Consider the following 26122-nt stretch of genomic DNA (forward strand, 5'->3'; position numbering starts at 1 on the left):
ACACTAACAAACCTAGTAAGGTAGATAGCTGGGGGGAAGCAGCCGCAAGGCACAGGGATATTAGCTCGGTGCTTTGTGACAGCCTGGAAGGGTGGGATGGGGAGAGTGGGAGGGAGGGAGACGCAAGAGGGAAGACATATGGGAACATATGTATATGTATAGCTGATTCACTTTGTTGTAAATCAGAAACTAACACACCATTGTAAAGCAATTATACCCCAATAAAGATGTTTAAAAAAAAAAAAAAAAAAAAAACAAAAATGGGCAGAAGACCTAGAGACATTTCTCCAAAGAAGATATACAGACTGCCAACAAACACATGAAAGAATGCTCAACATCATTAATCATTAGAGAAATGCAAATCAAAACTACAATGAGATATCATCTCACACCAGTCAGAATGGCCATCATCAAAAAATCTAGAAACAATAAATGCTGGAGAGGGTGTGGAGAAAAGGGAACCCTCTTGCACTGCTGGTGGGAATGTGAATTGGTTCAGCCACTATGGAGAACAGTATGGAGGTTCCTTAAATAACTAAAAATAGAACTACCATATGACCCAGCAATCCCACTACTGGGCATATACCCTGAGAAAACCAAAACTCAAAAAGTGTCATGTAACAAAATATTCATTGTAGCTCTATTTACAATAGCCCGGAGATGGAAACAACCTAAGAGCCCATCATTGGATGAATGGATAAAGAAGATGTGGCACATATATACCATGGAATATTACTCAGCCATAAAAAGAAACAAAACTGAGCTGTTTGTAATGAGGTGGATAGACCTAGAGTCTTGTCATACAGAGTGAAGTAAGTCAGAAAGAGAAAGACAAATACCGTATGCTAACACATATATATCGAATTTAAAAAAAGAAAATGTCATGAAGAACCTAGGGGTAAGACAGGAATAAAGACACAGACGTACTGGAGAACGGACTTGAGGATATGAGGAGGGGGAAGGGTGAGCTGTGACAAAGAGAGAGAGAGGCATGGAAATATATACACTACCAAACGTAAGGTAGATAGCTAGTGGGAAGCAGCCGCATAGCACAGGAATATCAGCTCGGTGCTTTGTGACAGCCTGGAGGGGTGGGATAGTGAGGGTGGGAGGGAGAGAGACTCAAGAGGGAAGAGTTATGGGAACATATGTATATGTTATATGTATAACTGATTCACTTTGTTATAAAGCAGAAACTAACACACCACTGTAAAGCAATTATATCCCAATAAAGATGTTAAAAAAATTTTTTCACTGCAAAGTAAAGGAGCTGTTACAGTGGAGGATTACTGGACTGAATGTCAATATTATGACATAGTATGAATGTGTTCGGTAATTGCAATCATTGTTGCTTTTGCTGTAGTCATCCATTTACAATGCTTGTTGTCAGTTTATTTATCTCTTGTAAAAATAAAATACAGTGTGTGTGTGTGAAAAAAGAAAAAGAAGAAAAAGAAAACAAAATTATACTGGAGTACAAAGCTCACTTGTAAAGAGGTTATTTGGTACATACAGATTAATACCTTTTGTTTGCTTTTATAAATAAAAAATAAGCAATATGCTATTTTTTTTATTATCCTAGCTTTTCTATAGATAAACTATTACAATCAAATTCTGTTTAGTTTTTTGACAGCCTCCATTTTATAATTTAGTTCCTATATTTTCTACCTGGTTGTTCTTTCAGAACATGTCATGCGAAGTTTCACTACACCTACTGACACACATTGCTTTCTGACTTCCAAAATTAATCCTGAAATTATCACATTTTCATTTCCAGAAAGTCTGAAATATTTTTCATTGAAATTTCATAGAAATCGAGCTATAGAACTCAATTTGCAATGGATTACTAAAAAAAGAGGTAGCATATTATATGGACAACCATAAAAACCGAGACAAGACAGTAATAACCTAGCTTCTCAAAAACCCACTTGCATCACCAGATCATCAGGGACAAGCACTTCTGAGGCATGGGGTGGGGGGATTAGCACTTCACTGCTGCAAGTGTGAAATGCCGGTTTCTATAATCATCTTTATGTCTCTCAAGTGAGACAGAAACTTCCATCTCACTTATGGATTTTAGACCAAAAAGGATCAGAAACATTCCTTTTGGCCCATATCCCTTTGTGTCTTTTTCCTTCTCCTGACATTCTCTTATTACTTCAGAATTCTTATTTTTTCCAAAAAGAAAAGAGAATAGGTTGAATTTTTATCCCTTTGAAATGCCTCACTGGACCCCTTAAAAAATCACTTAACTGAAGTGAATTTTCACTTATTTTTAAATTTCTCAGTCCCTAAGGAGTGCCATATTCTTTAAGTTACTTTAGTTAGGATTTTACATTTTAGCTTTGCCTAGAGTTGGAATTTCAGATGGCTTAAAGGCAATTTCAATTTTTTAAAAATAGTGGCCTATGAGGTATGCTTAGCCTTTTGAAAGAGAGATGCTTTTCAAAGAAATGCCCCCAAATTTTCACATGCCTATAGACTTCATAGAGGCTTTCTAAGAAAATTTAATGTAATACGGGTTTCCACCATAATGGTCTCACCTAGACACTCTGCCATTTAAATTTCCACAGGGGCTTGATATTTACAGAAACTTCTGAATCGTGACAACCTTGTTTATCTGTTTGAAGCTTTTTTTTTTTTTTTTTTGCGGTACGCAGGCCTCTCACTGTTGTGGCCTCACCCGCTGCGGAGCACAGGCTCCGGACGCGCAGGCTCAGCGGCCATGGCTCGTGGACCCAGCCGCTCCGCGGCATGTGGGATCTTCCCGGACCGGGGCACGAACCCGTGTCCCCTGCATCGGCAGTCAGACTCTCAACCACTGTGCCACCAGGGAAGACCTGAAGCTCATTTTTATATGCTAGGTTTTACTAAGCAGAGTATAATAAAAGGGCTACTTAAGGTTTTTTGAAGATTTAGAACAAAATATTGTTCCATCACCTGTGTCTTAAGTGGAAACACTAAGGCAGGATTTCTCCACCCCGGGCATTACTCACATTTGGGCTGGACCCTCCCTTGTCGGGGGCTGTGCTGTGCTGTGTAGGAAGTTTAGCAGCATCCCTCGCCTCAAGCCACTAGATCTGAATAGCACCCCTCTCTTGCCCTCCCCACCTGCCACTACTTTTGACAACCAAAAAATATCTCCAGACATAGCCAAACGCCCCTGGGAGGCAAAATGAGCCTAGGTGAGAAGTGCTGCTCTAAGGCATGCTATTTTGTGCATCTTCAAGATTCTACACTAAGCCTCAATCTTTACTTTTACAGAGAAGGCATATAATGTAAGATGAAAACAAGTAGGACCAAAACATTCTGGCAGGGGAAAATATTCTAAAATATAACCAAGCCGAGATTGTAATTATAAATCAGTCACTTTCTGGGCAGCAAGGTCTGATTTCAGCTGAACCTCAGCTAATTTCAAAGTCATTTCTCTGTAAAGGGCACCACTCACTTTTAGGTTCGTCCCCAGCTTTTGCTTCTTTTCTCTCTGAAGTTCTTTTCTGTAGGCATGGATGCTTTCCTCTATGTCTGATAAAGCAGCCACATCACCACTAGTCTTTTCTTTGCTTGCTTCACAACTCTGCACCAAGTTGCTTTCAACCTTAACTAAGGCAGAAGAAAAAGAACCAAGGATAACCAATTCCTTCTCCAAAGCTAATCCCAAATGACCAATTAGGAAATCCTCACTTCCTAATTTTAGATATTTGAAGAAACTGTTTATAGGGAGAACGCTGCTGAGATTATGAAGGCACTGGAACAAAACTGTTTGATTCCTGGAATAAAAAACCAAACACAATATTACACAACTTAGGACAGTGAAAAATGGTCACGTACAACATACTGTAGTAATCAATTAATATTCATTTCTAAACTCTTTAGTAATCATCAGAATCAATAATGCATTCATGTGGTCACTGACATAATTCAGACTGTAGCAATCAAATACGGTCAGCCCCGTGGTTGGTTGAATCGCAGATGTGGAACCCATGGGTATGGAGGGCGGACCATACTATGCCGTCCTCTAGGACTCGAGCATCCGTGGATTTTTGTGTCCACTGGGGTCCTGGAACCAATCCTCCATGGATACAGAGGAACAGCCGTATACATATCCTAAACCAACTCAGTTAGTATTAATCAGGTTGCTTCCTGATTAAAGTTCTTTCTCTGAGTAATAAGATCAAAATTATATTTTTAAAACTTCACTGTGGGGGAGTAGTAAGGGGAAATCTTAAAGTCATTATTAGGCCCTAATCAACCCCACCAAAAAGCCAAAAACAAACATAAAATCAAAACGGCTTCAGTTCCTAAATGAGACCACCTGTTCATTCATGTTGTACCAGGCGATGACCTGGACATGTCCCACAGTGGTATAGAACACTACCACGGGGATCCCTGTTGCACGCACGCGCGCGCGTGCGCGCACACACACACACACACACACACACACACACACACACTTCCCTGGACCAATTCCAATTTGACGTGCATTACCTGGAATAGACTATTAAAATCCCTTCAAATGGTGTTCTTTGTTTCCAGTTGAAGAGTGTCCCATAGAAGCTTCCTGGCCTTTTGCAAAAGCAAATTTCTGGAAATTCTTTGATAACTTCACATTCCATGTGTTCTAAGAGCCATACCTTCATTGAAGTCAGAGCATAGCTGGGTGATATTATTTGAAAACAAGCTCTCTGCCAGGCCGCGAGAAGCGCAAAGAGATCTTCCATGTGTTCTATGGCAAAAACATGTCACAAGTGCTGTCATTAAACTCTGCCCATTATCACATAAAGGGAGTTCTTAAAATTTTCTGATTCTATTAGGTATATGATTAAAAAGGACCCACAAAAATTACCTATAGGTTTCTTCTTTGGAAATGTCAGTAGGTATTTTCCACTTGAAAGATCTTCTAGACTTAAAGCAATTCTGCCACACTGAACATAACGAGTTGCAGAATGGTTACCATTGTCTCTCTCTCTAATTTGTAGCAGCACAATGCAACAAAAATTACCGAATGCTAACAGTGGCGAAAGAGATGTTACAGCAGTAATCATCTGCACATACTCTTTCTCAGATGGTTGTACAAAAACAATGCTTTCCTGTTTCTCTTCCGCACTATCAACACTCAACTTGATTTTTTTTACCTCTGATCCTATTTCATATGGCACTGAGCCTGGTACTGGGGAAGACTTCCTACTCAACTTGATCACCCTACTTTGACACTTAATGAGCAGAAAGCTGGAGTTAGGGGCTTGATCCATTGACAGCGATAAAGTCACATGATTCAGGGACCTGTAAAAAATACAGAGCTCTGTTTACTCTAAAAGCTCATTCTTTAAAATCAAACAGATGATTAAATGCCATACAAACAACAACCAAAAAGTTTTATTCTCTCCTTTCCTAGGAAACATCATTTCAAATGTAAAATATATCAGAATATTAAGTGTAAAAGCCAAACACATTTTTAAAGATTCTGTAATAGCACTTCTCTTGAAATAGGAAAGCAAAGACGTTATAAATATGCTGGACTTAAGGAAGTAATTTTTTTAGGAGAAAGGAAAGGTAAAGTAATGCCTGTATTTTATTTTTGAGGTAGATTTTTCTCCTTTCCTCTTAAACAAGAAAAAAAAAACTACTAAGTTTTTAAAAGAGTCGATTTTGGTAATTATTTAGAATGAAATACCTCCATGCACTATATTTCTGTTGGACAGTGCTGTTGTAGAGCATCAAGATAATGTTATCATGTTAGAATTTACTTACACCTTCAAAGATGTGGTTTTCACTCCAACAACCAAGCTATCTTCTATTACACGATACCATATCTTCTCTACTAGCTGTTCTGAATCTTGAAAATTATCTGATAACTTTTCATCAAAGGTATAGACAGGATTTTCTTCTTCACCACAAAGAGTGGCAAGACATTCCTTATGGAAAAATGTTTAAATAACTGATTACAAAAAAAAAAAAAACAAAAAACCTGCCAAATGTATCAAAACTAAAAAAAAAATATAAACCAGCTTTTGGCTGGGCCTTATGGCTTACATATTTAAAAATAAATTATCATCAATAATATATTATAGATTACACATAATTCACTAAAATAAAACTTATAAAACATATAATTAACCATCTACTTGGATTAAGAAGCATGGCCTGACTGTAAACAGGGCTCTGGGTACCCAACACAGAGCCAGCAGGGATGTAAACCTGGAGTCCATTTTGAAAAATAATCTCACAATATGTGCTCAAGGCATGCTGAGAACAATCCAATCTTTATCTTAGCAGTGACTAACTCTAAACTGTAACTGGAAACTTTTGTATGAATAACAGTGATTAAACTATCTTAGGACAGCTGATCGATTATTGCTAAAATTTTCTTCTTTTATTTTTCCTTATTTAAAAAAAATTCTAGTATAATTGATGCCAAAATTTTCTTCTTAAAGACCAGGCCACTCACTTATTTCCGCACACATATGGATTTATAATAGAAATGGAAATAGGAGGAGGAGTAATGATAATAATAATACACAACACTTACTGAATGCTTGCTATATGTTAGGCACTGTTCTAAACGCCATTCATGCGTCAATTTGTTTAACCATCACAATAACTCTACTACCCTAGGTCGGTAGTATTATTATCTACATTTTCCAGATAAGGAAACTTGAGGCACAGGGAGGTTAGGTACCTCGCCCCAGGTCACCCAGTTAGCAAGACTCAGAGCTGGAATCTGAACCAGAGGCAACTGCTTCCAGAGCCCATGTTGCACATTAACCACTACTCTATACTGCCCCTCTATGTGGTAATTACTGAAAAAAGATATGGGCACTTACATTACAGTGAATGAAACATGTTCCTAGGAATCTGACACTTCTGCCAGTAGCTGTGAGATTTGAGGCAGGCTGTTCACCTGAAACCCGCAGAAATTTTTATTACCTGCCAGAATTGCTCTTAAAGTTAACAATGTAAAGGGCCCCAAACAGTGCCTTGTACGCAGTGGCTTCAATGCACTAATTTGTAACATTTCTTCCCCTTTTCTAACACCGGCAAAATCACCGGGGTCAAGTGGGGAAGGGAAATGGGAAGACTTTGAACAGTGACTTTCTACAAGGACTCGCAAGAGGTTTCCCAGGAGATGAGAACAGTAATACAGAAATGCAAGACGATGTGCTTTTGTTTTTTACGTTAATGGAATCATATTTTGGGCCAAAATCATCATATGGCTAAGACCGAAATACAGACACAAGGCAAAGAGCATTACAAGAACAGTAAATCTTAAAAAGGGAGTCAAAGCAAGGCACTAAAGTGCCTTGAGGGAAGAAAATGCAACTTCAAGTGTATCTATGTCCAGCTTTTCTTGATTTATCTGTAACTCTGCTATGCTATCTTTCTCTGTAGGGAACGAATGTGCATAAATCCTATTTTTTATGAAGTCAAAGCAGTTTTTGCTCACTTTCTACATTACTATACTGGCACAAGTAACTGCAAGGTACCTGACGAGGTTCTTACGATGGTCAACCACAAGGGAAACCAGAGTAAAATTATAAAAAGCAGATATGAGGACTAGAAGAGCATAGCAATTTAGGGACATTAAGTAGAGGAATAAATATCCTTAGAAATGAACCATGCAACAGACTAAAAGAATAATTATATTAATGATGAAATTATGTCACCATTAATACAAGGTAAAATAATACTCAGTATATTCTGTTTAAGAAGTCAGAAAACATATACAATTGCCCCTTGAACAAAAGGAGTTTGAACTGCGCAGGTCCACTTATATGTGGATTTTCTTCAATAGTAAATACTACAGTACTACTCGATCACCAGTTGCTTGAATCTGCAGATGGGGAACCAGGGATACAGATGGCCCACAGTAAAGTTACTTGTGGATTTTCACTGCGTGTAGGGTCGGCACCCCTGACCCCCATGTTGTTCAAGGGTTAACTGTAATTCACTTAGGAGTAATTTCTATTCAAACTATACAAATAAAACAGTTTAATATTTAAACCTTGTTTAAACAAAAGGACTTGTTCCCCGAGGTTCCTGATAACTGAGATTTTAATATCCTACAGAACAATTTGCAAATTGGTAAAATATTTGGCTTTTTAACCAAATAGTTTTCAATGTCATAAAAGCCCACCATTACATAATCCCTGCCACTTTGCTTCTTGATCCATTGTGCAGCATTTTCTAATATATTCCAATATTCTCATTTATAGAACTCTTCAATAGCTTATAGGTTTTCAATTCATAAAATGATAAAACGGTCACATGATCAAGTTTACCTCCTCTGCACTTGATGTACTATCATCTTTCCCTTGAAACAGGTTCATTAAAGCCTTGTAAGATTTTGAAATAATTTTTTCCTTAAGCAAGAGATGCTGCTGTAATTCCTGAACAGAAACCAAACCAACCTGTAGAGTATAAAGAAAAATCATTGCCAGAGACACAATAAATGAAACCGAACGTACCAATAATTCAGTAAGTATTTTCTCCAAATTTGCTTATTAATTCATTTTTCTACAAACAAGTAAAGAATACGTCTCAGAGCAAAACTATTTACAAAATTTGAGTCTCTAATTACAAAGGAAAATAAACACAGCAAATAATTATAATAGTTTACATATCAAATTGAGAGAATGCCAATGTATTTGCATCTGTTTCACTAGTGAGTTAAGTAATGAATCAATATGAATAAGTCCAATCAATATTACTAAAAAGCAAGGCCTACCAACACTCCTACTCCAACAAGAAAACTGTTTTGCTTGTTGAAATAATTTCTGCTTCAAAAAGCAAGACGTATCATTATGAACGGAATTGCTTACCTTTGATTTGATACTGCCTGAAATCCTCTGTTCATATGACCTTTATAGCAAAATTTTAAAGGTAACATGTAACTGTCACACGTTAATTGTTGAGCAAATAAACTCAATGCTCGGGTCCAGTCTTAACTATCAGGGGGTAAAAACTGGCTCTGAACTGGGCAAACAGCAAACCATTCCTTTTATTATACTAGATAAATAGATTTCAGCACTAAGGATGAAACATTCATGAAATATATTTTACTCCTGAAAATTTAAAAAGAGTCGCGTCACTGAACATTTAGAAGCGGCTTCATTTCAGATGGATATCTGAGACTGTTAAGTATTAATTCAGCTTTTAATATAACATGTTCTTCTAGACTGAAAAAAACAAGATGCAGCCTGCATTTGCCTTTCTTTTAAATTACATTTTAAGGCAGATAAATTCTTTTTCCTTTTATCAATGAATAGAAGTTGGAGAGTAAAGACTGAATTCTATCTTCCCTCGGTGCACAAAGCACGTAAAGTGTCTACCTAACGTTTTAAAACTTCATCTGTTAGCCTACCTCCGAGGGCTCCACGTCATTCACGTTCCATCATTCATTGGCCAAGTAACTCACGACTGTGAGGCCGTGAGATGTACCTGTCTGGGGTGGAGAGCCAAGTGTGAAGCTGCTGGAGGGGCAGAGAGTGGAAGAGAAGGCTACACAGGCAGAATGACAATGAGGGCACCCTCAGAAATTATCCGTGGTCTCTCTTCCCTACTCTCTTCAGCATGACCCTCACTCCAGGAATAAATCGTGTGTCATTAGACTTCTTAAATATTCTATGTTGTTACAAGTTTTGTTAGAAAATTATGAAAATAAGCCCATGATAACAAATTTAAACAACATAAAAAGACATCTCACCTTCCCTTCCTAGACCCTCAATCCCATTTGCACAGCCAAAAGATTGCTTACCTTTCCAGAACTTTTCCATGTATATGTTAAGGTATGCTTTCATTCTCCTCCTCATAAACAAGACCTACCCCAAACCAAACAGAGGAGCACACTGCACTGCGTGACACTGAATCTTGCTTTCCTGTTCTTATTGTGATCTCTTTCATACGTGCAGAAGAGTTTGCAAGACAAAAAAGCAGTTCATAGACTAATGATGAAGTAGATACCCCTGGAACCACACCCAGGTCAAAAAAGCAGCACTTTAGGAGCAGCCCATGGGCCCTCTCCAATAGAGAACCTCTCTCTGCCGGAGGCAACACTACCCTGGCCTTTCAGGATAACTTCCTTGTTGGTCTTCATCATTTTACCATCATCATATGAACTCCTAAAGAATATGTTTAGTCTGTGTGTGTGTTCTGCTTCTGAACTTTTATAAGTGGAATCGTTCTGTATGTAATCGCTTTTCGAGTCATCTATTTGTCGCTAGTAGCTGCAGCTCGTGCCTTTCACTGCTCTGTAGCATCCCATCGGCTCACTACACCAGTTCCCCTCTCCTTCCTCCCGCTGATGGACAGCTGGGTTATGCCCAGCTGTGGAGCATTACAAACAATGCTGCTGTGAACATTCCTGTACCTAGGCACAAGTGTCTCCAAGGTCCTGGCCTCTCCTTATCCCCTCCAACAAGTGGCTGGAAAATAAAATGCATAGGGGAAAGAACAGTGAGCCGAACTCTAGCTCTAGCTCTGCAAGCCACCTCACATTTCTGGCTCTCCATCTGCTTCCTTGTATGCAAAATGGCGGAGAGGTAGATTTGTTCATCTCTAAAAGGCCTTGCAGCGCTTAGAAATGTTTTGAGCCACATTGAGAGCTAGTGGTAGCATGTGGATACTTGAAACAACATGGACGCTCAGCTATCTCTCGTACGTCCCTGCCTTCCCTCTCTGTTTCTTTCAGATTTTCCTTCTTTGTCTCTGTTGATACCTTCTAGATAATTTTCTTAACAGTCTAGTTTGCTTATTTGCTCCACATCTCTGAGTCAACTGTTAAACTCATCTGTTTTTTTAAATTTCAATTTAATTTTAGTTTATAGAAATGGTTATTTTCTGTGAAAAATTAATCATGATGCCTTGTTTCTTCATGTGCTTAATTATTCTGTAGGTGGCTCATTTTCTTTCAAAAATTACTTGTGAGATTCAGAAGAGACCTAGGATAAATGTGTATTCCTAGAGAGGATTTTATGTTGTTTCTGCCAGGTGACTAGGGCACTCTTGCTTTATATTAAATACAAATGCTCCCAGGGCAATAGTAGCATCAGTGTTCTGCTTGCCTCCCTGGGTTCCAGCCTTTAGAGTTTGGCCTGCTAATTTATTCTTATATTTCCAGCTTTTTGATGCTTTTAAGAATATATTAAAAACATATTTCATCTATCATTTTAAGTTGTTTTTATCATCAGAGTTGATCCAAATAAATTAAATGACATATTACCAGAAGTGGAATTTCTAAAAGTCATGCTTTCATAAATTAAATTATTTTGGCATCATTTAACAATCCGTATAAAGAGGTACCTTAATCATTCTGACAGCTGCACACTATTCCATGGTTCGGTTATATCATATTTACCATACTCCTAATGATGGATATTTAGATTTTGATTGAACTTTGTTTATTACTACTACTTAAACGTTCCTGTAAAATCAGCTTTGCTTACGTGTATAAGTATATGTTTAGAACAGATTTCTAGAAGTGAAACTGCAAGAGTAAAAAGATATGTGCAATTCACATTTTAATAGCTGTAACAAGTTTCCTTCTGAGGAGGTTGGACCACTTTACATACTCAACAATACTGTTTTAGGGCTTCCCTGGTGGCGCAGTAGTTGAGAGTCCACCTGCCGATGCTAGGGGACACGGGTTCGTGCCCTGGTCCAGGAAGATCCCACATGCCATGATGCGGCTGGGCCCGTGAGCCATGGCCGCTGAGCCTGCGCGTCCGGAGCCTGTGCTCCGCAACAGGCGGAGAGGCCACAACAATGAGAGGCCCACGTACCGCAAAAAACCCCCCAAAACTCAATACTGTTTTAGCATAATGCCTATTTATATTAAGAAAATTAATCCTTTGTCAAATATGTTCCAATTTCTTTTTATATAATTTGCCTTTTTATTTATTTTACTTTGTTTGGAGCACAGAAGTTTTTAATGTAATCAACCTCTTCCTTTATGGTTCTATGTCCATTATGTTTTATTTATCTACTGTTTACATTCACATCTAATATGTGTTCACTAAGCATTTACTGAATTCACTTTAATATTAAAATACTTGCAAAAAAAACTTTTAAAGGGCCTGCAAAGTACAAATATTTACTATCTGGCCCTTCACCAAAAAACTTTGCCAGGGATAAAGGAAAAAGATAAATGACAACACAAAGAAATAGACAAATCAGAAAGGAGGGACAACTGGCCTGGCCTCCTCATTAGTGTCACTCTTTGCAAAACAGGGAGAGGGCATAATTCTAGATGAAAAGACCAATGAGACATATAATAATCAAGTGCAAGTGTAAACTGATCGGATCCTGAAAAAAGCAGCCATATAAAAACATTTTTGTGGCAATTGAAGCCATTTGAATATGGACTGAATAGTAAATAAGATGAAGAGATTATTATACTAACTTTCTAAGCAAGTAATGGTATCGGGGTTACATAGGAGAATGTCTTTATTTTTAGGAGATTCCTGCTAAAACACATAGGAGTGAAGTATTAGAAGATTTGTAACTTTCAAATGGTTCTGCAAAAACGTACAAATACATGTACATACACACACACACACAAGCAGAAACAGATGAGGAAATGTGATTTTTTATAAAGTAACAATAGTTGAATCTACATGGGGACTAGAGATAATCACTTTTATTCTATGAATTTTCTGTATATTGGAAAATTTTTATGAATGAAAGAAGGCAGGTTACATAAGAACAGGCATCTTATAATCACATTTCCATGTAAACTTGTATATATTCATTAAAAACATCAACAAGAATATGCAAGTCAAAGTGTTAAAATTGGTTATATCACAGTAGTGGAATCATAGGTAATTGTTAGTATCTCTTGAATATTTCTTGGCATAGTCTGAGTATTTTACAGGGAATGTGTGTTACCTTCATACATTTGGAAAAAAAATCAAAAACTTAGAGAGCTTTGTATGGAAAACTTGAAGGTAAACTGATCATGTTTAGAACATGTCATGATTCATCATATTTGCTGCTCCTTTAAAAGAGTTATGGTATGCTGATCCTAAAAACTAGGAAGAATGTGTTTTCAAAAGTCAGCCTCTATTTTACCTTATAAGGCTTATTAAATTTACATAATCTTACGACAAAAAGGAATCATGTTTAGATGACACATTTATAAGTAATGTCATAATAGCTTTTACAGAGGTACCAAAAAAGGAAATAGATCCTTTGAAATACAGGTTTCCCCACTACCCAAAAGTAGAGCATGCCTATGAAACCTTTTGAAAGCCATTATGAAATGATGTAAAGCAAAGAAGCAATTACCTTAGGACACATCTTGCTAAGGGATGCACAAAAAAAATGGGAGATAAAGCACGGGTGCTCACAGACACAGGTCAAAGCTATGGCAGCTGGATGCTGAGATGCCAAACTCAGTCCCCAGGAAGGAGCTTGGCGGGGTTACTCTCGCTTCTCGGGACGCGAGGTGTAACGGCTCATCACAAAACAAACGCTGAACGCTATTTTCGCTTTCGCCTTTTTTCATAAAAGCGAAAGTCCTCTTTGGATTTCTTTCGGTTAGCAAAAACAGGTGCTAACGCAGGTCTTTCGTAAAAGCAAAGTGGCATAAAGCAAAGTGGCATAAGGCGAACTTTCAAAAAGCAGGGGATACCTGTACCATATTTTTCCCTCCCAATCACTCAGTTTCTTATACTTTAAGGACCTTTCTTTCAATGTTCTTTCCTTCATTTAGAACAGCACTAATCCAAAAAAGCAAAAGGAGAAAGCAAAGACACTAACTTTCAATCTTCTTTCCAGAGGTGGAACCACCAAATAATTCTCTTTGCCGTCAAATAACTCATCTTCGTTGTAATCCAATGATTCACTCTAATAAACAAAACAATACACTAAAACTGAAATTTTGAAATAAACTGAAAATTCTTAAGATTAACAAAATACAATTAAAGTTTATCCAAAAGGCAGTGTGCCACAATACACATTGTTATATAAAAGACAAGATACATATTTTCCCCCTCATCTTCTCATAACTAGAGAAAAAATTATTATTTCCACTATTACCACCCACCTAACATTTGTATACTGCTTCAAAAAGTATCAGCTTGGGCTTCCCTGGTGGTGCAGTGGTTGAGAGTCCGCCTGCCGATGCAGGCGACACGGGTTCGTGCCCCGGTCCGGGAAGAGCCCACATGCCGCGGAGCGGCTGGGCCCGTGAGCCATGGCCGCTGAGCCTGCGCGTCCGGAGCCTGTGCTCCGCAACGGGAGAGGCCACAGCAGTGAGAGGCCCGTGTACCGCAAAAAAAAAAAAAAAGTATCAGCTTACTAGGCTTTTATAAAATCCCATAACTAGAGAAAATACCAATTATCCTCATTTTACTAATGGAAAAAGAAAACAGAAAAAAAAAAACCCTGAGGCTCAGAGATGTTTTATATAGATCTGAAACTTCCAGAGTATTATTTTCCTTATGCTCAAAATCTTAAGATATTATGAACTGTTACTTCTTTTAGTAAAGTAGTTTCGCTTTATTTTGTTCCTTAATTAATCCAATATTATCTTGTTTATTGGTATAAAATGTGCTTTTCAGAAGCAACGATAAAGTTAATTTACAGTATTATTGTCACTTGAGTGAATACCAGATACACTATATTCCAAATTTATAACAAAAACACCTACACTAATATGTATAAAATAGATAACTAATAAGAACCTGCTGTATAAAAATAAATATTTTTAAAAAGTCAATTTGTATAACATCTGTTGAAAGAAGAGTTAATGTACTATTTAAAAGATTCAATGTATGTAGTTTTAAAGTTCTAAAAGCTTACTTTAAGTATGAAATCAAAAATATTTAAAGGGTAAGTCAAAAGCTTTAAAGAGCTCAAATTTTCTAAAGTGTTCTTAAGTAATGCATAAAAAGTAAACAGAACTTACTGAATAGTTTAAGTTGTCCAGGTCTGTTATTTTAAAGGAACTGAGGCAATCTGAATTCAAGGGGTCCTTAAAAAGTAGCAGTACTTGTTCAGTTCCAGTTCCAAGAAAGTCATCTATCAGTACTGAGCTAACTTTCTCCCACTTAGCAGCAACCTGAAAGAGAGTGTTAAAGAAGGAATAGAGAAGAAAAAAATCAGATGTGAAGTAAGCTAAATCCTTTTGTTGCACGTAGCTCTAATTTGTCATCTTCAATCTTACAAACAAGCCATGAAAATGGTAGGGTAAACACTAAAAACTAAACTAAAATAAAGATATTGGGAGATGAGAAGACATAAGGAGTCATCAATTTATAAATAGCAAGGTACTGACATTTCTTTATCAACATTTGTCCAGGGACTGTCACGTTCCTGATTTCTATATTAAAAGTTTATAATTTATAAATTCTAACACTTCTCATGACTAACTCTAGTGAAGATTCTTTCTCTAACCGGTTAATTTAAGGATGACCCTCACTCCCATAAGCCTTAGTGGATATGTATTTATGATCAAACCAATTAAACAAGGAATTCAGTGGCATTAGGTAACTAGACGGTACTAGCAACCACTTTAAGAGCTCTCAAAGCAGAATAACGTTTAAGAGTCCATATGAAATTAATTAATACCCTAAACTCTGGTAGGACAAAACAGTCATTATGAGGGGCACAGAAGGGGAGGGATCCTAATAGTAGGGCACCTAGAATCATCCTAGCCTAATGAAATGATTTCTTAGGTTTATACAAGAACGTGACACCCCAAGTTTAAAACAGAAGACAACTTCTTAAAGATCCATAAAGCTGAAAGCTTCCAGATTGGTTCCCTAGAAAACTAACACCATGGGGATCAGAAATCCCTTCTCCCTCAGGCAGAAAAGCTGAAACTCCCACTTAGAATCCCGCATGGATACATCATCCTCTAGGTGGAGGGTAGCCTGCATTACAGCAAGAACATAAGACTCTCAATCTATATAATGAAATATCAATCTTTCCCCTATAAGGTTAATTCCAAAGCAGTGATTTTTCACTCATGCAGGGAGAAAGCTGTAAACTCATATACTCCCTTCCTCCCACTGCCCCACCATGAATAGCATGGACTATAATGAACCATGTGAAGAGACACTGGTAATAAGAATGTGCTCAGCACGCAAACACCATAGAGCTGTGCACGCATGCATGCACACACAAGCCTGCAATCTCTAGCTCTAGAATAGCGTCATCCAAAAGAAATATACGTGAGCCACAAATGCAAGGCACATATATAACTTTAAATTTTCCAGTAGCCAATAAAAGAAAGTTCTCTAGTAGCAGTAAAAAGGTGAAACTTATTTTATTTAATCTACCTAAAATATTATTTCAATTCAATATAATCAATAAAAATTATTAAAGAGATATTTTATTTCCATTTTTTACGAAGCCTTTGAAATCTGGTGTGTATTTGACATGGACAGCACGTTCTAATTCACACCAGCCACATTTCAAATGTTGAATCGCCACCTGCGGCTAGTGGCTACCGTATAAGACATCGCACCTCTAGAACATATTAGCCTCTTTCTATCTACAACACACCACAATCTGTTTCACATATACCTGACAATGATCTCAATTTTGAAATGCCTGCTACATAGATACTTGTCAAAACTTGCAGAGACAATTTCTTAGTTGTGGCACATGGTATCTTTAGTTGCAGCATGCGGGATCTAGTTCCCTGACCAGGGATCCAACCCGGGCCCCCCCACATTGGGAGCACGGAGTCTTACCCACTGGACCACCAGGGAAGTCCTGTGATAGAAAATTTAATTGAGCTTCTAATTAAATGGACAGGGCACATCAAGTAAGGCAGTATCTGCTTTTTTTCCCAAAGCAGCACAGGAACTTAAAAGATTGTATAATGTATTAAAAAAACTACTTTGGAAGATCTTAAACTATAAACACTTCATATCACATAAATGAATGTGCTGATAAACATCTTAAGCCAGGAGGACGCAATGTTAACAAAACACCAGCGTCAGAGAAATATTATCGGAGACGCACAGTTACAATCCTCCAACTTCCTTTTCATTTTCTGCACCTTTTTACTTGTTATTGAATGCTCAAATACCAGTGAGTATTTTAAAGCAATTTCCCAACCTTACATTAAAAGACATGACTACATATAGATAAAATGTGAATGCTTGCTCAAAGGACAACTCTGAGTTTCAAAATGTAACATAATGAAATTCTCTAAGCAACGGTTTTTAGAAAAATTAACCCATCACTTTTCTCTGGAGAACAATTATTTTTCTCTAAAGGGACAATGATAGATTTCAAGGAATTCCTCTAGATTTCATTTTAAGTTTAAAATGATAATGACCAACTTTTAAAAAGCTCAAAAACTGGGCTTCCCTGGTGACGCAGTGGTTGGGAGTCCGCCTGCCGATGCAGGGGACACGGGTTCGTGCCCCGGTCCGGGAAGATCCCACATGCCGCGGAGCGGCTGGGCCCGTGAGCCATCGCCGCTGAGCCTGCGCGTCCGGAGCCTGTGCTCCGCAACGGGAGAGGCCACAACAGTGAGAGTCCGGCGTACCGCAAAAAAAAATAAATAAATAAAAATAAAAAAAGCTCAATAACTGATTTGAGTTTTCTAGAAAGGTTAATGATCTTGTTCTAAGTAAAAATACAAAGCCAATTATTACCAACTCATGAAAATTAAAAAGTTATAGTAAAAGACAAATAAATAGATAATTGTTGTTATGTATTTATGTATTCCCCAAAACTCAAGGGTTTTATGACTCAAAATCGCAAGGCAAAATCCTTATCAAGTAATATTCAGATAATTTTAAGAAAAAGGACTGATGTAACATATATGATTTTCTTTTTAGTGCAGCACTAAAAATTGATTTGGATAATCAGACTCCAGGATGAACCCTATGAAGCACAGGGATGCTTAGTAGGTCTAAGACTGTGCCAACTGAATGATTAAAAGTACCATACCTGGGGCTTCCCTGGTGGCGCAGTGGTTGAGAATCTGCCTGCTAATGCAGGTAACACGGGTTTGAGCCCTGGTCTGGGAGGATCCCACATGCCGCGGAGCAACTAGGCCCGTGAGCCACAACTACTGAGCCTGCGCGTCTGGAGCCTGTGCTCCGCAACAAGAGAGGCCGCGATAGTGAGAGGCCCGCGCACCGCGATGAAGAGTGGCCCCCGCTTGCCACAACTAGAGAAAGCCCTCGCACAGAAACGAAGACCCAACACAGCAAAAATAAATAAATTAATTAATAAACTCCTACCCCCAACATCTTCTTTAAAAAAAAAAGGTACCATACCTGAAAGTTCTTTTCCCAAACAGCACAAGCATCACTGGCCCTAAAGGATATGACGAAAAGGAGGTCTCCTCCACCTGAATCCATAAGTTGAACTGCACAAGGATCTCCAAACGGAAGCTGGCACACACTTTTAGGAGTCCCATTTTGGAATGAAATCAGCTGATTCTTTTGAGTAAGAGCAATCAGCGACATTCTTAACCGGTTGTTGACAATCTCAGTTGCACAGACATGCACACATGTTATCACACTGGTATAAACAGGAGGGATAATGTATGTATCACTTATTACTTCTTCCCTTTCGAGCGAGTATACACAAAATTGAGTATTCCAAGTTGCATAGTCTGATTTTGAAGGCTGTGGGGTACATCCTTCCTCAGATAAGTTACATCTCTTTCGTCCTAACAAAACCATACCTACATTTTCAATCTCCCCTGCCCACTCAATAGAGGAAAACTTAATGGACATAGTAACAACTTTGCCAGTTTGGGAAGAGATATAAAAGAATGTTTGGACATGTCTCCATAAAACTAAAGGGCCATTAAGGATCCTTATGCTGTCCTTCAACTCACAGTGTAGGCTAAAACTCAAACGCTTTTCAAATTTATTGGTACTGTGAAGAAATAGTAGAAAATATCTGAAAACGTTACTCTTTTTAATGCACTGTATCATAATATAAGGCAGATTAATTCCAGTTCTGAAATCTGAAACACAGTTGCAACCTATAATTCTTAAATGAGAGTATTCTTCTTTTATCCTGAAGAATCCAGTGGATTTCTGAACAAATACTCCTGTTCCTCTGTCAAATACCATTCTTCTGACATGTAACACAGTTGTTTTTGTAGGCCCTTCATCTACAAAATTTCCTTTAGACAAACGAAAAACAAGGACTTCTCCATTATAACAGAAGAGCCTTTCTTGTTCATTAGATGACATTGCTTGTTTGCTAGTAAAGCCACAGTATCAAGTCCAATTTTCAAATGTAAATCGATTCCAGTTGATGCTTCTAAACCTAAAAATGAAATGAGGGAAACTGCCATCCAGTAGGCAGAGCTGAAAAGAAAACGCATGTTTTTGTTAGAGAACCATCACATAGGTAACTATAAACTTTGACATTTTAAAGCTTTTTATGCTATTTTAACAATGTCATGCTTATCAAAAAACTGTATCCCAAATATTATTTCTGTACAGCCGTTAAAAAACACAGTTTGCAAAGAATGCAAATAACCACACCACAAAAGATAACCGAATGTGTTAACAGCATCTATTAAAAGGTGTGGGGGCTCTATTATAAGGAACTGCACACATTCTCTCTGGCTCAGGGAATTTCTTAAGGGTTCTACTTCTGTCTCTCAAACCTACCAACCTAATCTGGTTTCTCCCTGTCGGCCTTAGTCCCTCTACAATGACAACTCAGTCAGTCAAGGATTCAAATTAGAGCACTCAGGCGCTAGGGTTCCTGCTTCCCTGAGAAAGGAGTTCAAACGGACTCGATGGCCAAAATGAAAGCCCAGAAAGAAAAACAGGAGATGCTGTAATATGGCTTTAAAAAATATCCGTAAGCGTAACAGAAATAAATCTTAAATCTTACTTTGCAAAAACAGCGCAGTTTTACACCCTAAGGAAGTCACTATCCTCATTCAAAGTAGAAGAAAATAGAGATTATAGAGGATCTATAAAATAGAGGATCCTCTATAAAACAGAGGATCAAAATAGAGTATCATTATTATAATGAACACAAGAATTAAATAATAGCTATCAATTATTCACGCTTATTATATGCCAGGTACAATACATGCATTATTTCACTTAAAGCTCACAACTACTCTTTTAAAGTAAGTATTCTTATTATCCCATCTTATAAACAAGAAAACCGTAGTCTAACAAAGGTCAGAAAATTCTTCCAAGCTTACAAAGCTAATCAGCAATGGCACTAGATTTGGAAGAGGGGCCCAATGCCTCCTGAACCTACACTTTTAACCACTACACTGTCCTGGCACACATTCCCTTACTCTGAACACTGGTTATAAGAAAGGCAACTTGAGAGAATCAGTAAAGTAGAATACATAACAAAGGAACACCCCCTCCACTGAACACATGTAAGAAAACATGTAAGAAAAAGATGTTGATGTCTCTTTATCCAGTGGCTATATATGCTGAGTCACTCCTGTAACAGTTACCAAATGCTTAGCATATGCTAAGAACCGTGCACCTTTAGAACACCCTCTGAATGTTGGGCCTGCCTTTTACTAGATGTGTGATCTATGGCAAGTTTCTTAACCCCTTTGTGCCTCACATCCACATCTATGTAACGGGGTGTAGTAACAGTATCTACCCCACAAGGTGCTGGAATTAGCTAATATAACTCACTTGAAATAGAAGCTGGCACATAGAAAGTGCTAATAAAGGCTAGCTACTATCATTCTCATCATCATGGCTGGCTCTGGTTCATACAGTACCTAATCTTAGAAACATCAGCATAGTTGCATACTTAATGGTCTGTGAATGCTGAAATGTCTCCCGTCACTCACTATAAGTAACTCTAACTCATACTCTCTCTTTTCTCTTATTTGTGGATCACTTACACCAGGAAAATAAAGTACTTTAGAAATAAATGAAAACTAGGTCACGTACAAGGAAGTAATATTGTTTTCCTCTTTCAAATGAGAAGCAAACTCCAAAGGCTTAGGTTTTGTTCTTTTAATATAAAAATCTACCAAGAGTCCAATTAGAAAAAATATCACTGAACCATTAATCTATAAATTTAACTTAATATAGCCTGCATTTTATTGAAATGACTTGATTTAGAGGGAATTCTCCTTAAAAGCAGACTAGACAGCATCTACATTCGAATTGGAGATGCTGCACCTTATTGTCTAACTTCCAAATACATGTGGTTTTAAAATATGCTCACAGCAACTAAGCCCATGTACCACAACTACTGAGCCTGCACTCTAGAGCCCACGTGCTGCGACTACTGAAGCCCACACACCTAAAGCCCGTGCTCCGCAGCAAGAGAAGCCACCACAATGAGAAGCCGGCGCACTGCAACAAAGAGTAGCCCCAGCTTGCCGCAACCAGAGAAAGCCCGTGCGCAGCAACGAAGACCCAACACAGCCAAAAAAATAAAATAAAATATGCTCACAAATTTCTTTGAAATTCCTTCCATCAAGAAGGAATCTCCTCCCCTTGAGTGAGGCCTGGTCATTATGACTCACTTCAAGCCAACAGAATACAGCAGAAGACTGGGTGACAGAGCATGGTGGTTTCCTCAGTGACCTGTTCCTTGGCTCACTTGCACTGGGGAAAGCCACCTGCCGTATCATTAAGACACTCAGGCAGCCCCGCGGAGATGTACACGTGGCAAGGAACTGTGGCTTCCTGCCAACAGCCAGCAAGGGACTGAGGCCTTTTGCCAAGAGCCATGTGAGTAAGCCTTCCAAGGATCCCATCTCCAGCTCCAGTCAAGCTTTCCTGAGCAGACCCACCCTGGCTAAGCGGCTCCCAAATTCCTGGTCCTCAGAAATTTTAAGTTAATAAATGTTTGTTGTTTTATGCTGCTCAATTTGGGAGTAATTTGTTATGCAGCAACAGATAAATACATTCCTCTATGGCATTTGGGGTTTTTTTCCAAATCAAATTGATGATATTGCTTTTGAGAATTTCAAGAAGTATTAGTGAAGTAACTGGAGATACTAGATCATAATACAAACTAGCAGAAGCCAGTTTCCTGGCTTGTTGTTAAGCAATTCATGCGAAGATCTGGGACAACAGGTACCCCAGAGTAGTTTCAGCTTCATCAGTAAAGAAGATACATAGGGTAACCAAAGGTGTGGCTTTTAATTATGAAACTACATTTTACTTGAAAGGAAATACACATATTGGTTATATTACATCAAAATGTATGACTACTAATTTATTTCAAATTTCCCACAGACATCTCAGACCTCTTAGAAGACTTCTAAGAAAGTTTCCTTTTTTAGCACTAAATGATATATTCTTTTTTAGCATTATATATTATAAATATAAATTATATATTCTGAGGTAAAGATCTAAAAACACTCATTGTCTTTTACTACCTACTCACTTCAAAAGGTGTTCAGATTTCTTAATACTAAAAACAACCAAAAATACCTTCTGTCCAGGAAAGGATTTTGTTATTTTAATATTAAATGTCACAACTAATGTGTCATCAACACAATGCTCTTGTTCACCAACACCCAAGTGTGACAGGAGTAAGGAGGATCACTAAGTAAAAGGTCACAGAACCATCCCCTTCAAAAATCTTTGGAGTATGTATTGTTGCACCTTCATAAAGAAATGAGTTAGGAAAATCAGGCCCCTTACATTCTATTGTTTTAATGCTATCACCAAGTTCCTTAACTTAGAAACTTCTTTCTTCCAATTCTCTGATCCAACTGCCACTATGATGATTCAGGCTTTCATCTCTCATTTAGGTTGCGATAAAAGCCCTTTAATCAGTCTTCCTTAATCTAGTCTCTCTCCCCTGCAATATATCCATTCATTTATCCTACCTCAGTTATTGTTCTAAAACACAAACTTGACTGGGTAACTGTCCCCTAATTTAAAAGCTTTGCACGCACTTACCGCCACTCCTCCGCATCCCCCAGATCTACGATCTATGATCCCTAAACTACTACCTGGAAAGACAGATGCGAAACAGTATACTGAACGTATGAATGACATAGAGATAAAAGGGTGCAAGCCACTACTAAATTATAATCCTATTATCCTATTATAATCCTAACCCAACATGCTTTTAGCATGAGCTCTAGGCAAAAAGCAAACTTCTTCTCATGGACTTAGACTCAAATAGATTTAAAAAACATAACTGTTACATAAAAGGTCATTATTTTTTTACTTTTAAATACTACTGCAAAAACATGCACATTTTTAAGGTAAGTTATTCTAAATGGACCATCTTCAGGGTTAAAAATTAGAAACTATAATATATTTATAAAGATAAATTTTTTCCTCAAACTTTCTGTTATCTCAAGGCTTACTGAACTCACATATCTGTGAATACCTGTTTTACTTTATACTATGCAACATCTTTTTTAAAAGTAAAAGTTCTGAGTATATGTACATAAGACAAACCTTTAAGGCTATGGAATAAGTGGTAATGTTCTTTTTTCAGATAGAAATAATCTGGAAACAAACCCAGGTTCAATTTAGAGGTTCTTAAACCAATATAAACAAGCCTTGATTAATCAAATCAGGACACCAGGCTTAGTATTCCAGCCTATTAGTCACTTGACTTTTTACTTGGTACTCTTATAACAGTGGCTGCAGAATAAAACAGGTAACTCAAACCAGTTAAGTTTTACCTCCTGTTTCAGCTCTGGAGGAGGGTGGCGGAGGGAAGGAGGGAGGGGAGATTTGGATGCAGATTATTTGTAAAATACTAGGTAGTTAATTTGAGCTTTCCTGTTCTGTATTACCACACATCAAAGTTGACTGTATATATTTCACATACAAAATGGCAACAGATGTGTGAGTATACTAGAAAAACAATACATGCTAACCTAAATATAGTAGATGGGCAACGAATTATCACCCTTCTCTCCCAGCCTCCCACCAAATAAACAATGCTCCCGTTCAATGCTAATAATAAAATTTGGCATTACAAATTTCAGAACTCTTAAATAAACTACAAGTCTGGTTCAGGAAGATCCTAAAAGACACTATATTATCTGCAGGTGAAAGCTATAAAATTCTTAAGAAACCAGTCGATAGATTGCGACCAATGGAAAGTGTCTTTGGAATTCTACCCTTGGAAAAAAGATAGAATTAAGACTCCCAACTAAAAACTTCACCTAATAATATTAAACATAAACTTATGAGCATAATACCCATAGATATCATTTTTCCAACATATAGGACATTGTTTACCTAAGTAAATTAACTTGGCTACAGAATGGGTCCACTGTTAAAACTTTTTCTACCTATATACCTAGGTCATTTGTTGGGGCTTGCCCAGAATCAGTCTCCCCTTTCCCTTGCCCAACAACACTTAGTGTACCTGAAATGTAGATGAATGTGGAGAGATGGTGGTCCACTAAGAGAATCAGGAAAGATTAAATTAAAGGTTCTTGATACCATACTAAGGAATTCTAGCTTTCTCTAAGCAGTGATAAATCACTGAAAGATTTCAAAAATAGAAATCACAGGGGCTTCCCTGGTGGCGCAGTGGTTGGGAGTCCGCCTGCCGATGCAGGGGACACGGGTTCTTGCCCCGGTCCAGGGGGATCCCACATGCCGTAGAGTGGCTGGGCCCGTGAGCCATGGCCGCTGAGCCTGCGCGTCTGGAGCCTGTGCTCCGCAACGGGAGAGGCCACAACCGTGAGAGGCCCGCGTACCGCAAAAAAAAAAAAAAAAAGAAATCACAGGATTGTACTTCTGAATAATAAAGATCCTGGTGACAGTTTTGAAGATGGGGGAGTGAATTGAGATGGGAGGAGGAGCCATCAGTTAGGAAATCATTACAAGTACTTAATTAAAGGGAGACTTTGGGAGGCAATTTGGCAGTAAACAGAAATGCATATACCCAGCAATTTCATTTCTAGATATGAACCCAGAGAAATAATCCTACATAATAATGCACAAAGACATTGCTCTAGAATGTTCACTTTGCCGTTATTTGCAATTTTTTTTTGAAAAGCAAGAACTTCAATGACCACCAATAGGGGAATGAATACAGATGGAATATCATACTACAGTTAAAAGGAATGAATTAGATGTGTATCCTTGGGGCTAGACTTCAAAAGTCAAATGAAAAAAATTAAGTTGAAGAAAAATGTATACTGTAGTACATTATGTATCAAAATCAAAACACATAAAACAGCATGATATATTTTGTTTACCTGCAATGGCTGTATTCCCTGACTGCTCTCTCTATGCCAGGCACTGTTCTAAGCACTTCGGACTAATTCATTCCTCATGACGTCCTTATGCTGTAGGCAGTATTATCCCATTCTACAGATGGAGAAACTGAGGCATGGAGTTTAAGGCCTACAGATAGGAAGTGATAGAGCCAGGATTCAAACCTAGGCAGCCTGGTCCAAAGCAAAAAAAGCAAAGGTGCAAAGATTCATGCCAAATCCCAATGACTACTGATTTTGCAGAAGAGGAATATCTGAGTAGGGGAGTGGAGCTAGAGAGAGGCTTTAGCCATATCTGAAATACTATTTCAAGAGCGTATTCAAATACTTTTTAAACAATGTTCATTTTTCCCCCATTAAAAAAAGTGAACATATAAACAAAGTTTGGGGCAAAAGAGTGTCCATCGTGGCTGACTATGGCTGGTGGGAATATGGGGACCGTTCTTACAACTTCTTGGTAGTCTTCTGTTGCGAAAACCAAAAATGTCTCCAGACATGGTCAAATGTCCCCCGGGGGGGCAAAATTGCCCCGGCTGAGCACTACCTTAATTAATAAACCGTAAGACACTTTACATCTTTTAACTCTATATACCTGTTTTAAAGATGTCAAAGATATATTCCCTGTTAAGTATTTCACCCTCCAAGTGAGAAAGATGCTGCAGAGGTGAAGAAAGTGTCAAGCGAAATAATCCCCGAATAGAGTAACCACTTGGAATAATCTAGTTATCCTTCCAGAGAAGTGTGGGCACAGGCCCCGGGTAGCCCACTTCCTTCGCGCTCTTCCGCAATAAAGGGACTAGGGGAGCAAAACCCTGCGCCGCCGCCACCCCCTCGGCGAAGGCTGGGTCAGGGAACACGCCGCCGGCCCTACCTCAGCGTGTGAGGCTCCAGCACACCGTAGCCGCCACGTCCCCAACGTCGCAAAACCGCTCAGCGCCAGGAGGCTCCAAACCTCCCGCCCGCGCGCTGCATCTTGGGAGG

At 38.3% G+C, this 26122-nt stretch overlaps 1 protein-coding gene across 2 annotated transcripts; it reads right to left on the reverse strand.

The window, feature by feature from the left end:
* Positions 1-1552: 1552 nt before the first annotated feature.
* Positions 1553-26114, reverse strand: FANCB (FA complementation group B). Of its 2 annotated transcripts, none has more exons than XM_032618707.1 (9): positions 26013-26114; positions 18243-19292; positions 14906-15058; positions 13756-13842; positions 8280-8408; positions 5752-5915; positions 4847-5283; positions 4489-4726; positions 1553-3770 (listed from the first exon to the last, which is right to left on the reverse strand). In XM_032618707.1, the coding sequence occupies exons 2-9, from the start codon at positions 19173-19175 to the stop codon at positions 3356-3358; spliced, it is 2556 nt and encodes an 851-aa protein (XP_032474598.1). In that variant the 5' UTR covers positions 19176-19292; positions 26013-26114; the 3' UTR covers positions 1553-3355. The 2 variants fall into 2 exon arrangements, with proteins under 2 accessions (XP_032474598.1, XP_032474596.1); XM_032618705.1 differs by having other exon boundaries at positions 3473-3603.
* Positions 26115-26122: the final 8 nt, after the last annotated feature.

The sequence above is a fragment of the Phocoena sinus genome, chromosome X (genome assembly GCF_008692025.1).
Source record: "Phocoena sinus isolate mPhoSin1 chromosome X, mPhoSin1.pri, whole genome shotgun sequence".
NCBI classification, from domain to species: Eukaryota; Metazoa; Chordata; class Mammalia; order Artiodactyla; family Phocoenidae; genus Phocoena; species Phocoena sinus.